Here is a 13841-nt window from a genome sequence, read left to right as displayed (position 1 = left end):
CTCTATACATCCTGAAACTCTTCGCATAGCGACGCCGAGCTGTAAACGCGGGGGCGTCTCTCCTCAGATCCACATTTCCTTCGTTTTAGATCTAAATAGGACGTTTAATTGAAACGGCAACGTTTCTAAACGGCATTTCTTCGAGAAGACACGCAACGGATCACGGAGGAAAACAAAAAGTAAGAAAATGTGCTATTAATGGAAAGTAGAAGTTTTGTTTGGGACTTACTTTGATTACAGGGTGTTTCTAGAGTGACATCGTGTGGCGAAATATGAATAGTACAATGTATTTTTAAACGGGATATTTAAAGAAGATAGTAAGGGCGTTAGAGGAGGGCAGTTAACTTATTCTTCTAATTAAAAACGTTTCCCTACTTATCCAACAAAGAAACAAACAAAAAAACTATACAGGACATAATGTCAAACAGGAGGTGCAGTCCCCGTCACGTTGGCATTGGGGCAGTAAAACATTTCCACACCATGTGAACAGTCTTGGGGGAAAAGGCCAGTCATGGTCAGTCCAATGATCATGACAAATAAGCCAATTACTATCAAAATGATGGATAACAACTTTTCACCCTGAAGCCAGCTGCCAGGCGAGAGTTTGAGGAAACATGCAGATGGAATGATGAAGATGAGAGGGGTGGCACTCAGGACGCCCTGGATTCAAAGAGATAAAAACGTTTAATAATTTATAGTAATTTTTAAAAAAAAATCATAGATAAATGGCCTCTTGCAAAGTGACTGATTTAACTCACGTTAAGCTCTAGGACAACGCCAAGACAGTCAAAGGTCAAAGACAACGATGTGCAAACTGTAACAATGAGCGTAGTTAGAGCCAGGTGTTTGTATCTGGAGAGCTCCTGATTGCAGATGACATTTGTAGTGACCTGAAAGAAAAGAAAATTAATTTGTTCTTTTACATGCGAATTCTTGCAGTTATAAAGCAACTTTTTAGCTTCAATGTTTTTCTCGTATCCTTTTCAGATGCCACTTTTTATTATTGTGTGCATGATAAAATCTCAGTTTGGGTCAGTACTACAGTACTGTACATGTACTCGCCTCTCGTGTAACAAAACACTCCAGTGGAAAAGTGGTTATTATACTGAGAGCAAAACAGAAGCGTCCAAATGTTGCCAGGTTGTCATCTCTGCAGTAGTTCTCAAAAATGTCACCTTAAAAACAAAAATCCAATTTGGCTCAAAACAAAGAAAAAAACAACAACACACACTGTCCTAATGGAATTGCATTTGTCATGTCTTGTGTCAGAGGCACAGATGCTACTGTTAGTACCTTGGGTGAAGCCAGTGAAGGTGGTGTACCCTGCTACTGCAAACACAGCACTGATGAACAGCGCCGAACCCACTGACACGTGGGTGACTTGAGCCCATTTGGCCAGAGTGGGCTTCTCCAGTGAACCGTAGATAAGGAAGCTGTTGTGGTGGCAAATAAAAGCTGGGGAGAACAACAAGGCCAACGTATTAGAGTTTAAAATATACAGTAGTGTCTATATATGAACACTGGAGATGATGGGTGCCCTTAAAATTGTTTTGGGGAAAAATGGCTGTATTTGGAAGTGAAAGTCACTAGATGGCAGCATTTTATTAAGCAGGCACCAGCTAACTTCCTTAACTACCAGGCCACCAGTGCGTCGGAAATTAGATGTTTGGCCAATATCAGATATCGTCATCTCTAATCTCGGACATCCCTAGTATTTACATTTTAAATGTTGGGTTTTCATATTCCCTTTAGGTACTAATGGCATTAGAAGTACTCACCAAAAGACATTACACCCACTGCCTGAATGGAATTCAACCTGGCAAATGTCCATGCGTCTTCTGTAGGGAGACTGGAAGAGTGATGCAGACGTCATTAACACAGGTCAGTCAGTTACAGTTGTACATGTGTAGAAAAAGGCCACATTCATAGGAAAGAAGCATCCTCAAAAAACTCACATTTCAGGTCCGAGGGTTGCTGCCCTGACGATTGCAACAATGAGGATGATAAGTGTTAACACCATTGAGAAGAAGGACACCTGGCAACATACGTTAAGATTTTAAAAAGAGCTCCGTTGTTATGTTATTTATTTACACCGAAACGGGTCAAATGTCAGGTCTCACCTTTCCAAGTCTTGCTATGTTTCGATACAAAGAGAGAGGAAGTGTGAACAAAATGGTTGTGAGTATGATCACAAAGTGACGGTCAGCGAGTGGGTGACCTGGGCCAACTGCAAACACAGGTTGGGAAGTGGCCCAGTAAACAACAAGGGTATCTTAATACAGTACAACAGCTGTAGATATATACTGTAGCTGAAATTGAAGATGGGAAACAGTTCAGGGGTTAATCAGTTGACCAACTTTTTAAATGGACCATAAATGCCCCCACAGGGCCCCACCCCCCATTTTAGGAATCACAATTCAATGTTCGGAGTCATTTCCTTTATGATGTTACTAAAAAACGATTAAAAAATTCTGTACCTCCTGGTATTCTCTGAAATACTTTGGTCAACGTGTCTCCAGTAGTGATGTTGTAGCTAATCATGGCTGTGGAGGATAAACGTTAAGATTTATTATTATTATTATTATTATTATTATTATTATTATTATTATTATTACAGTAGCAAATAAAATAAAACACAAACTTGTTTTCTACAAATTTTAGATTTTAACTAACAGATTTCACATACATTCCTAAACGATTAAGATACTGCACTGTACATAGGAAGAAATAAAAACATACCAATAAAAGGATAAAGGAACTGGAGTGCAGATAAAATCAGAAATCCAGGTAAACCAAATGTGCTCTGGACCAGGGACTGGTAACTGTTTGTCCCTGACAGTTCCCCTCCTTTAATTAATAGTATGATGGAGTAATCTGCAACCACAAGCCAAAATAATGTTATGGACTCGAGCTTCTGAAAGTATACATTACAGTCCATAACTAGAGACACACACACACCTGTGATGAAGCCAACAGCTATCAACAGCAAGAGGCCAAATGGAAGCCCTGCCTGGTTCAGTGCATACGGCAATCCTGGTTTTTAAAAACAGACGAAACAAGAAATATATTATCTACAACTGTAGCTTCATGTTTAGGGCAATATTAATGTCGTGTAAAGGATCTACAACTGTAGCTTCATATTTAGGGCAATATTAATGTCGTGTAAAGCTTTGCAGTTTAAAACAAAGCAGTCTTTGTTTTCATACTACAAAGTGCCCATTTTAATGTAGTGTAACTCAGCCTCAAACAGATGCTGCCGGGCAGATTTCAAGTATAAGCATGTGGAGTCTTTCCCTCTTTTGCTTGAGTAGAAGAGATTTAAAGAGGTAGAAAGGGGGTCAGGAGAAAAGAGTCATATGATGTGGAGGGTTTTATACTGCAGGGCTGGAATGCTATGAATGCTGCTCCTTGTGGCACTAAAATGAGCAACAACAATTGATTATTTAAAGGAATCACTTAAGTAAAAGCTCGAACTATAAATCGCCTTCCTTTAATTTAATTGCTAGACGTCATGACATGTAATGTAATGTGTGCTGCTGAATTATAAATAAACATCACTTTACCTACGATTCCTGATCCTACGATGGAGTTGATAAAATTGAAGGTGGCAGATATCATCGAACGCCTCGATTCTCCGGGGTTTCCAGATAGAGGAATAAGTGTTGCCGCTTCTTCGTTGGCTCGCTGGAAGACAGTGAAACAGCACAGTAAAAACAATTATTTACAAATATAATAAGATGTAAAAAAAAAATGATACTCACTCTACCTGTTGAGTCATTCTGAGCACTCTAAGGTCAGTGGGTCAGCTTTCCTTACTGTATTCCTTGACTGTGACTGAGAAAAAGGAAGAAAAGCAAAAATGTCAAATACAGTCCACACAGTTTTTCAGAAAAACGGCAACAGCTCCACTAGTTGGTGAAAGTTTGTAATGTAATGGGGAAGGAAAGGAACAAACACTTTTCTTTATTTCTTGAAAATAATAAAACTATTCATCCACACATCCTTCATTTAAGTCTAAACACAAATGTAAAAAATATTTCCCCACCAGGTCACAACCTGCATTTCCCCAGCTCTAAGAACTCTGTAGTATAAAAAAATATAATATAAAAGCACAATATGTAATGTTTTTGTATTTTCTTCAATTGTGTATTGAATGTTTAAATTATGAATTAAATTCAAATGTATTTATAACATTACACTTTCTTTATTTTTTTTTTTACTGCTACCCTTTTCATTATCAAATTCTTGAGAATATATGTTTTTTAACCACTGTTTGCCAAAAAGAAAGACGATCCTTCTGCACCCCACTTTTGGGTTGTGACCCCCCTTTTGAGAAACGCATTATTTGATATTTACACTTTTTTAGAGATAAATATATGTGTATATTTTCTCATGCTCTTCTTATTTAATAAATGTGAAACACATTGATTTATTCCTTATTATATTATCTACAAAGTAATATCAAATACATATATATTTTCCTATTGGAGATCTGTTTGTGTTATGTTTTTATCATTTTTTACATTGAAGGAAAAAATCTAAAAATTCAAATCGTCCTATGAGCAAAGACGGACAATCAAATAAATAAACGACTGGACTGACATTTTTGTTTCTGTATATTCCCAGCAGGTGGCGCCCCAGGTGCAACGGATCCCACGGATCACAGGCAAAGTTACCCACCCAACTTTCACACGTGTCATTATCATGCAATTACTCAGTTTCATTAAACGGCACCTGATGGCACACGTGCACGCGCGCTCAATATGATGGGGCTTGATTTGATGGGGCACCATATTTGAAGGAGTTGACCGAAAACACGTGGACACGTTTGGACAGCAATGTCCATCCACTGGACCGTCGGAGCCGCTGGACGTCAGGACGCGCAAGAGTTCACGAGCTCTGCCCCACACAGGGGCGGATGGAGCGCTCCTCTCTCTCTCTCTCTGTATCTCTCTCTCTCTCTTGTTCTCTCTCTCGCTCGCTCGCTCCGTCTCCCTCTCTCTCCTACACGCACACTTTCCTATGATTTTCCAGTTGAAACCTTGGAAATTACCAGTTCAGTGCCGAGACGAGCGTCAAACACCAAAAGCGGACGTATACTTTTTAAATTTATAACAATATTTAAAAAAACAAAAACTATTTTTTTTCTTCAGCAGTCCAGGATGAAACATTAATGGTGAGTTTGACCTGATTTACTTTCATTTATAAAGTTAAATCATTATATATATAATGATATTATTCTTTTTTATACACTTTGTTCTTAAAATGTTATGTTTTTATGTTTTTAACTTCTATCTATCTATCTGTCTGTCTGTCTGTCTATTTATCATGTGTCTCTGTTAATCCATGTGATATGTTAATCCATGTGATATCACATGTCATCATGTACTGTGCATGAAATAATCCATCACTTCACCCAAAGCCGTGGCCTTCCCATTGCCAATTTATGATACTGTTAAATATTGTATGATGGCCTCTGTCGGATCATCTCTGTTGAGGGACTTTAAAAACCAATCGATCTCTTGTATTTCACATTGGCAAAGGCTGCAGTGCAAATTATGAGCAGCGATGAATGACAGAAGTTAATGGCTATGGCAGTAATTATTAGCCCATACTCCATGGATGACTTCCTGCTTCCATAATTGTCAACATTCTGATTAGATTGCTGTCAATTATGGTTCATCTCCTGCTGGCTTACAGTCCAGACACTGCACACTCAGTTTGTCCTGGCAGTTGGCACCCCCCCCACCCTCCCAACCCCCCACTCACACACATAAGAAAACACTGTTTCATCAGCATTTCGCCAACGCCCTGAAAGAGCGAGGTCCGGTCCTGATTCTGTAGTCTGGTCTGTAAGAGGCAGCGAGCATTAGTTGTACTAGCACTTAGGAGCTGTGAGTGTGTTGGTCCCTCAGGATGAGACTGATAACTGAGGTGTGATCACTCTGCCGACAAATGAGTTGAAATGCGCATTTTACAATAGATGGAAGGGTGTCCTCCCAGACCCTAAACGCCTGTAATTGTGTTGTAAACATTGTACTTTTTGCCGCTCAGTCGGCAGAGTTGGTTAACATTTGTAACCATATGAAGGGGAAAAAATATATATATATACAATAATAAACTTTGACCTTTGACCTGTTATTACAACAGGTGGCCTGAGGCCAAGGTGAGTCAGCTTCTAATGCGCTACTGTGTCGTGATACAGACTGTGGGCTTATTTGAAGCTGATGGTTCGCTATTTAAAGTTGTGCGTATGTTAACAACAGAGTGACAGCAGTGTTGGCCAAAGTAAGGTCCGGGGGCCAACATTGGCACAGTTCTACTTCCTGTTTCTTACTTACCATATCATCACGTATTTTTACATCGTCAATTATATGAATATAAAGAAGTACTTTCACTGTTGAATTCAACCTAAGTTGAAATGTACAAAAAGACACAATCAAAACAGATGTTAGTGATTAAATATTTTAGACCTAAAAAACTGCTGAATGAAGGAACCTGGGATTCCCTTATTCCACTGCAAAAGTTGACTTTAAGGTATTTTCTACACAAAGGTCACTTTCAAATATCAGTTTAAACAAATCCTAATAGGTGAATATTAAATATACGGTATGTTCAGATATGCTAATATTTTTTATTTTCAATTCTTTTATACCAGTGTTTCTGTTCATTGTTATTTTTTTTCCCTTGAGCAGGAATATATCTTTTCCTGTAAATAATTTATAGATACAGTACACAATGAGTGACTCTATCCAAATACTGTTCATTCATTGTGAATGAAATATGAAAGAGATCTCAATCGTTCCTATTGTGTAAAGAAAAGATATGTACGACATAACGCAGTAGCCAGTGTACTTCATGTCGTTTAAAGTTCTAATAATACTAGTTAGCCATTTATGTACAGTCTCTGAAGTACAAAGTAGTGTTTTAGGGATTCTAGTTTTAATTTAAAAAAAAAAAAAGATTTACACAGATTTTGCGGAAGGATTTTGAATTGTATCACTCACTCAGTACTTTGGTCAACGGTCCTCACTCTGTCCAGGTGTTGTAACAACATCAGGTGCACATGTGTAGGTGGATCCCCCCGCTCCACCCCACCCCAGGAAGTGAGAAGCTTAGGCAATGAAAAAAATGAAGCTGCTTTGAAAGGTATAAAAACTGACGAAATAAAAAACCGAACAGAGGAAGTCTCATGTGAAAGGCCTTGGCGTTAGCCAACGCTTTAGCTTCATTACCACATGCATTCAAGAAGAAAAAAAAACTGACACTGAAAGAGAAAGTTGCCTAGTTTATATAGGACTCTGTTGGTGAGACTAGTAACTATTAATACCTGGGGGGTCGGACGGCACAATAGATATATTTGTCTCCCTGAAGGTATGTAGGACAAAGTAGCAACAATAGCCCAAAGTGTGGTATCTGTCATGTGAAAGTCATCTTTCTTAAGTGCCAAACATCAAGTTAGTCATCTAAAGGCAGCGACATGTGCTCCATAATGGATGTAGTGTTATAAGGCCAATAGAATAGCCTCCCAATTAAAGAACATGTGACCACAGTGATTAGAAGACTTCAAAGACGGCTCGCAGAGACAAACACGTGTCCGGTGTTGACTGTAGCGTTGGTACGCAACTAAAGAAATTCTCCGAAGTGATTGGAGGCTCTGTAATTGATGAATCACTATCAATCAGGTTTTTATCAAATATTAATTATTTTATTTATTATTCTATAGATTTTTTTAAATTCAAATTTAAACGCTAGCTTTAGTGTCAGTGCTCCCAGCATCCTGTTTATCGTCAAAAATTAAGATGCAATAAAAAATAATCTTTATTTTGTTCACAATAGTGTTTTATCTGAACCATGTATAACAAGATCTATTATAGTCGTCCATAGAAAGTCTTCAAAGGCCTTGGTTGTAATTTATCAAGTGGCTAATTACAGTACAGGGCTGTCATGTCATGTCATGTGGTGCTGTAAAACATGTTTTAACATTTTTATTTTAGATAATCTTAAAATATGCTGTGCTGTGTAGGATATACCTTTGTAAACCTTTTAAAAAATACAGCGATTATTATATCCTACTTTGTCCACATTGTAACGCAGAATAATTATATCAAATTCTTCAGTTTGAGATCAATCCTACTTTGTCCACATTGTAACGCAGATTCTAGATTCAACCTCTCAGACTTCATCCAGTAGCTGGACATCTCTGTGCTGTCACGATTACATCACAAGCATGTGCAACCCCCGCATTGATTGATCAGTGTGTTTGTGATTGATCTCTTGCATCACAGTCCAACATGTGGAAGTATTCTATTACCCTGTGTTCAACTCAGGCAGAAGAGCCCACTGGCAGCCGGGGCGGCCATGCCTTCCACTCTGTAGTGCATTCATATTTAATACTGCATAGTTCTGGCTAACACATCATACCAGTCAGGCCTATTAGCAGAGAAGATCCTTCTTTCCAAGAACACTGTCTCAGGGTTGAAGAGAAACACTGACTCTTCATTCTGAAGGGTGGAGCAGAGGAGCGAGAATCCCACCTGAAATTGATCATAGTCGCATCAAATCTTAATTTGATCCTGAATAGAGCAGATAATTAGATCTAATTTTACCACAGCTGGCAGGAATCCATGTGTGACATTTATCTTTTGTCTCATTATAGCCGGCCACTTCCTGACATGATCATTTCCCACCAAGAACTGAAGTCATTCTCTTCCTGCTTTGCACCTCCTCCAACACTGTTCCCCTCCTTTTCTACTTCTTTATTGGACTTTGTTGTTTGGAGTGAAGACAGTCAAACACTGGTTATTATTACATTTTAATTTAACTTTTTGAAAATTCTGGATTAGAATGGTTGACAAAAATGAGTCTTTTTGTGTTTCTCAACCATATCACCTTCTGTACTTCTCTGGATTGATATTTATTTCGGAATCCAGTCACAAACCGAATCACTATCAATCAGGTTTTTATCAAATATTAATTATTTTATTTATTATTCTATAGATTTTTTTAAATTCAAATTTAAACGCTATCTTTAGTGTCAGTGCTGCCAGCATCCTGTTTATCGTCAAAAATTAAGGTGCAATAAAAAAAAAATCTTTATTTTGTTCACAATAGTGTTTTATCTGAACCATGTATAACAAGATCTATTATAGTCGTCCATAGAAAGTCTTCAAAGGCCTTGGTTGTAATTTATCAAGTGGCTAATTACAGTACAGGGCTGTCATGTCATGTCATGTGGTGCTGTAAAACATGTTTTAACATTTTTATTTTAGATAATCTTAAAATATGCTGTGCTGTGTAGGATATACCTTTGTAAACCTTTTAAAAAATACAGCGATTATTATATCCTACTTTGTCCACATTGTAACGCAGATTCTAGATTCAACCTCTCAGACTTCATCCAGTAGCTGGACATCTCTGTGCTGTCACGATTACATCACAAGCATGTGCAACCCCCGCATTGATTGATCAGTGTGTTTGTGATTGATCTCTTGCATCACAGTCCAACATGTGGAAGTATTCTATTACCCTGTGTTCAACTCAGGCAGAAGAGCCCACTGGCAGCCGGGGCGGCCATGCCTTCCACTCTGTAGTGCATTCATATTTAATACTGCATAGTTCTGGCTAACACATCATACCAGTCAGGCCTATTAGCAGAGAAGATCCTTCTTTCCAAGAACACTGTCTCAGGGTCGAAGAGAAACACTGACTCTTCATTCTGAAGGGTGGAGCAGAGGAGCGAGAATCCCACCTGAAATTGATCATAGTCGCATCAAATCTTAATTTGATCCTGAATAGAGCAGATAATTAGATCTAATTTTACCACAGCTGGCAGGAATCCATGTGTGACATTTATCTTTTGTCTCATTATAGCCGGCCACTTCCTGACATGATCATTTCCCACCAAGAACTGAAGTCATTCTCTTCCTGCTTTGCACCTCCTCCAACACTGTTCCCCTCCTTTTCTACTTCTTTATTGGACTTTGTTGTTTGGAGTGAAGACAGTCAAACACTGGTTATTATTACATTTTAATTTAACTTTTTGAAAATTCTGGATTAGAATGGTTGACAAAAATGAGTCTTTTTGTGTTTCTCAACCATATCACCTTCTGTACTTCTCTGGACTGATATTTATTTCGGAATCCAGTCACAAACCGGATTGGACAGTTCGTCAATTGACAATCACTGCTATAGACTCTTACCAGTTAATAATAAAAATATATTTAGTCCATCAGTGTACAGACCAGAGGTTGTGACCTGGCGTAAAAGACATTAATTTTCTCCAATGGCAATGGTATGGTTTAAAACATACTGTTTGACTAATGGTATTCATGTACCCTCCCCACCCCCCCACCTCCCAGGTCTTTCTCATGTTGGAGGCTTGCCATTCACTCTGAAGGTGCAGGATGAAAAAATGGCACAACTGCTTGTACCGCCAGGTCCAGACAGCTTCCGCCGATTCAGTCCCGAGTCCCTCAAAGCTATCGAGGCACGGATTGCTGAGGAGAATGCCAAGAAACCCAAAGGCGAGAAGAAAAAGCGCAGCGATGAAAATGCGCCCAAGCCCAGCCGTGACCTGGAGGCAGGGAAATCCCTCCCTCTCCTGTACGGGGACATCCCCAAAGGCTTGGTGTCAACACCGCTGGAGGACCTGGACCCCTACTACAGCAATCAGAAAGTATGGTGGCTAAATTGAATTCACGTAATTGAAGGACTTTTGACGTCACAAGTCACAAAGCTGTCCCATGAAATGACCTTGTTTTTGTGTATTATAATTTTAACCAATTATTTTTCTGCATTCAGCATCATTTTGTATAGAGGATGATGAGCAGAAGACTGATATAAAGACTATGCCAATTAGTAGTACTCTAGATACAGTATATATATTTTAGCATTTTAGCATAATTTATGATATTACATTTATCAGTCACAGGTTTACGCAAGAAAATTATCCACCTTTCTTAGCAACATTTGTGTCACAAGTGTAGATGGTGTCCTCTTGTGGCCATGGATGATATGGAATATATTTTCAATATAGAAGTTGCTTAAGAACACGAATTGCAGAACTGACCAAACTACCAAACGATCAGATCGGAACCCACGGTAGCTGAAATATGATATTATACTCTGTGTCTTCTAGACATTTATAGTATTAAACAGAGGGAAGAACATCGTCCGCTTCAATGCTGCTCCTGCCTTGTACCTCCTGAGTCCTTTCAACCCTCTAAGAAGATTGGCTATCATGATTTTGGTGCATTCATATCCTTTTGTCATGATGTTCATCTAATAAGGAATCATTATGTTTTGGCTGAAGACAATGTATAGTTCAAGGATTAATAATAGCGGAATGTTTGCAGTAGGTTGCTAACTCTTGCCAAGAGCCTTTCACTTACAATATTGAAGTTGCTACATTACAGTGTGAACCTTTTTAGAACATAGTGTGTCAAGTAAAGGTCAAGTCCTTTTTCCTAGGACCGCAAAGGCATCACCAGTATTACTGTGCCTCAGGTTCATGTATTTAGTTTCAGTTCATCGACTGCACAGTCGGCCATATATTCTAGTACACAGATTGCAACACATTTTGTTTATGCCGCAAGCTGTGCTGCTGAGGCCACGAGTGCCGTTCATTACGTTGAACTGCTGTAGGACATGTTTCACTATGAGGGGCCTGTTGAACTGAGGGGCCTGTGTGTGTGGTAGACCAGTAATTTTAGACTTGTGCTGTGAAAGTGTACATAAAAAAAACAGTGAAGCTATTAAGGATCCTTAATAACAGCCTGCAAGTTGTTCAACGTGGTGATCATGTGCACCATCATCACCAACTGTGTGTTCATGACCCTTAGTAGACCACCAGACTGGGCGAAGAATGTGGAGTAAGATTTTGACCAATTGCACAACAGACCAAGTTTACAGTCATAGGTGAAGTAACTGTGGCTCTGATCTGATTCATACCTTTGTTCCAACAGATACACGTTCACAGCCATCTATACCTCCGAGTTCCTCATCAAAGTTTTAGCCCAAGGTTTCTGTATCGGGAAGTTCACGTTTCTGAGAGATCCCTGGAACTGGCTGGATTTCTGCGTCATTGTTATGGCGTAAGTCGCCGTGATGTCATATTTACAGTTGTAATATTTTTGAGACAACTCTCCTATCAGACTTATATTTGCTTGAGAAATACATAGGAATATTCAAACAAGCTCCATTGCATTAGCAGCTATGTAAATACAGTACTCCCAAAATCAATTGGCTCAGACTGCAGTAATACGCAGTACAATGTGAAGTGAAATGTCTTTCTGTATACAATGCATCAATTTTCTTTAAAAGGAGAAAAGATAAAAATATCAATAGTATAATTTAAAAAAATTAAATAAAACAAAGTTGCGGTGAAGGTTACTTTAGTGTCCACCTGAAATTTCAGGCATTAAATGTGACATGCTGTAATTCTCTATGTATTTTACCCTGATTCTTTACTCCATTACAATTTTAAATTCCTCGCAGGTACGTCACAGAGTTTGTAAACCTCGGCAATTTTTCAGCTCTCAGAACATTCAGAGTGCTGAGAGCCTTCAAAGCCATTTCAGTGATTCCTGGTAAGTCAGAGAAATTAGTTCTTCATATTTTCCACTGACATCATAAAATGTGAATTTTACCGGGACTAAACCAGTCCACTCTGGGGGGTGAAGGCAATTGAGTATATCTAATAATCAACTAGTGGCCCACGGACCGAATCTGGCCTGCCAAAACGTTCAGTCCGGCCCGTGACATGTTTGCAAAATTGTGAGGTTGAAAGACAAAATATCATGTTGTACCTACTATTAGAACAACTGAAAACAATCCCACAGTATAGGTACCTCCATGATGAATTCAATCCTATTACACCTGCTAGGTTTGAAGACCATCGTGGGTGCGTTGTTCCAGTCAGTGAAGAAGCTCTCAGATGTGATGATCCTCACCGTCTTCTGCCTCAGCGTCTTTGCCCTTATAGGGCTACAGCTGTTTATGGGCCATTTGAAACAAAAATGTATCTGGAATCCTCCGAACATCACAGAGAACGGGACAGGTGGTGAGAATGCCTTGAATTTGACAGCGTTCTACCTCAACAAGAGTGAGTGTTTGAGTTGGTCACAACATTTTCTACCAAAAATGACATGTGACATTGATAACAATCCTCTTGTTAAAACATAACTGTGTGTTTTTTTATTACCAGGTAATTATTATTACCTTCCAGGGAAGAGAGATCCACTGCTGTGTGGCAATGGCAGTGAAGCTGGGTATGTTAACGTCCCGACTGAGGACAGACCACAGATGTTGCGTTTAGGTTGTTTTTCTATCTAAAAAAAATTCAAACTGTTATTTCCCGGTCTGAGATCAACAAAGAATGTATATCTGTCTATATCTATATCTATATCAAAGCTTGCATTGTGACCATGTGATCATGCATATGTCTGATTTCCGTCAGCACTTCACAGACTTTTTCTTTGATGCAGGCAGTGTCCGGAGGGTTTCACATGCCGAAGGATAGGAAGTAATCCAGACTATGGCTACACCAGTTTCGACTCATTTGGTTGGGCCTTCCTTTCACTGTTTAGACTGATGACACAGGACTATTGGGAAAACCTTTACCAACAGGTAAGCTGAGGAAGGGCTGACGTGACAGGGACGACGACCGTAACCTATCCCAATAACAAATCTAAAAATGTGTCTTTCAGTTACTACAATACACAGCAGGGGTTTCAAACATATGGCCCGCGGGCCAAAACAGGTTAGCTGGGGTGTTCAATCTGGCCCACATGATGAATTCTGAAAGTGAAAAAGTGCACAAACACTTCATGTTCTTGATG

The 13841-nt window shown here is 39.1% G+C and overlaps 2 protein-coding genes across 3 annotated transcripts in view; one reads left to right on the top strand and one right to left on the bottom strand.

The window, feature by feature from the left end:
* The first annotated feature begins 61 nt into the window (after positions 1-61).
* The window catches only part of scn1laa (sodium channel, voltage-gated, type I-like, alpha), a 28332-nt gene continuing 14552 nt past the window's right edge, over positions 62-13841 (top strand). For both annotated transcript variants that reach the window (XM_025063548.1, XM_025063549.1), the window contains exons 1-11: positions 62-179; positions 1753-1881; positions 4627-5176; positions 10362-10678; positions 11141-11259; positions 11784-11873; positions 11967-12095; positions 12499-12590; positions 12887-13105; positions 13208-13271; positions 13488-13629. In XM_025063548.1, the coding sequence (XP_024919316.1) occupies positions 10415-10678; positions 11141-11259; positions 11784-11873; positions 11967-12095; positions 12499-12590; positions 12887-13105; positions 13208-13271; positions 13488-13629 (1119 nt within the window). In that variant the 5' untranslated portion in view covers positions 62-179; positions 1753-1881; positions 4627-5176; positions 10362-10414. The remainder of the gene's footprint in view (positions 180-1752; positions 1882-4626; positions 5177-10361; positions 10679-11140; positions 11260-11783; positions 11874-11966; positions 12096-12498; positions 12591-12886; positions 13106-13207; positions 13272-13487; positions 13630-13841) is intronic.
* slc38a11 (solute carrier family 38 member 11) lies at positions 257-3778 on the bottom strand. Its single transcript, XM_025063719.1, has 11 exons — positions 3767-3778; positions 3564-3684; positions 2740-3033; positions 2478-2543; positions 2121-2227; positions 1956-2035; positions 1779-1849; positions 1294-1455; positions 1063-1175; positions 759-890; positions 257-660 (listed from the first exon to the last, which is right to left on the bottom strand). Exons 1-11 carry the CDS (start codon positions 3776-3778, stop codon positions 421-423), a joined length of 1398 nt encoding a protein of 465 aa, XP_024919487.1. The 3' UTR covers positions 257-420.

Source organism: Cynoglossus semilaevis, chromosome 16 (genome assembly GCF_000523025.1).
Source record: "Cynoglossus semilaevis isolate Cse_v1.0 chromosome 16, Cse_v1.0, whole genome shotgun sequence".
NCBI lineage: Eukaryota > Metazoa > Chordata > Actinopteri > Pleuronectiformes > Cynoglossidae > Cynoglossus > Cynoglossus semilaevis.
Note: the sequence above shows the minus strand (reverse complement) of the source record. Positions and strands in the feature narration are given on the sequence as shown.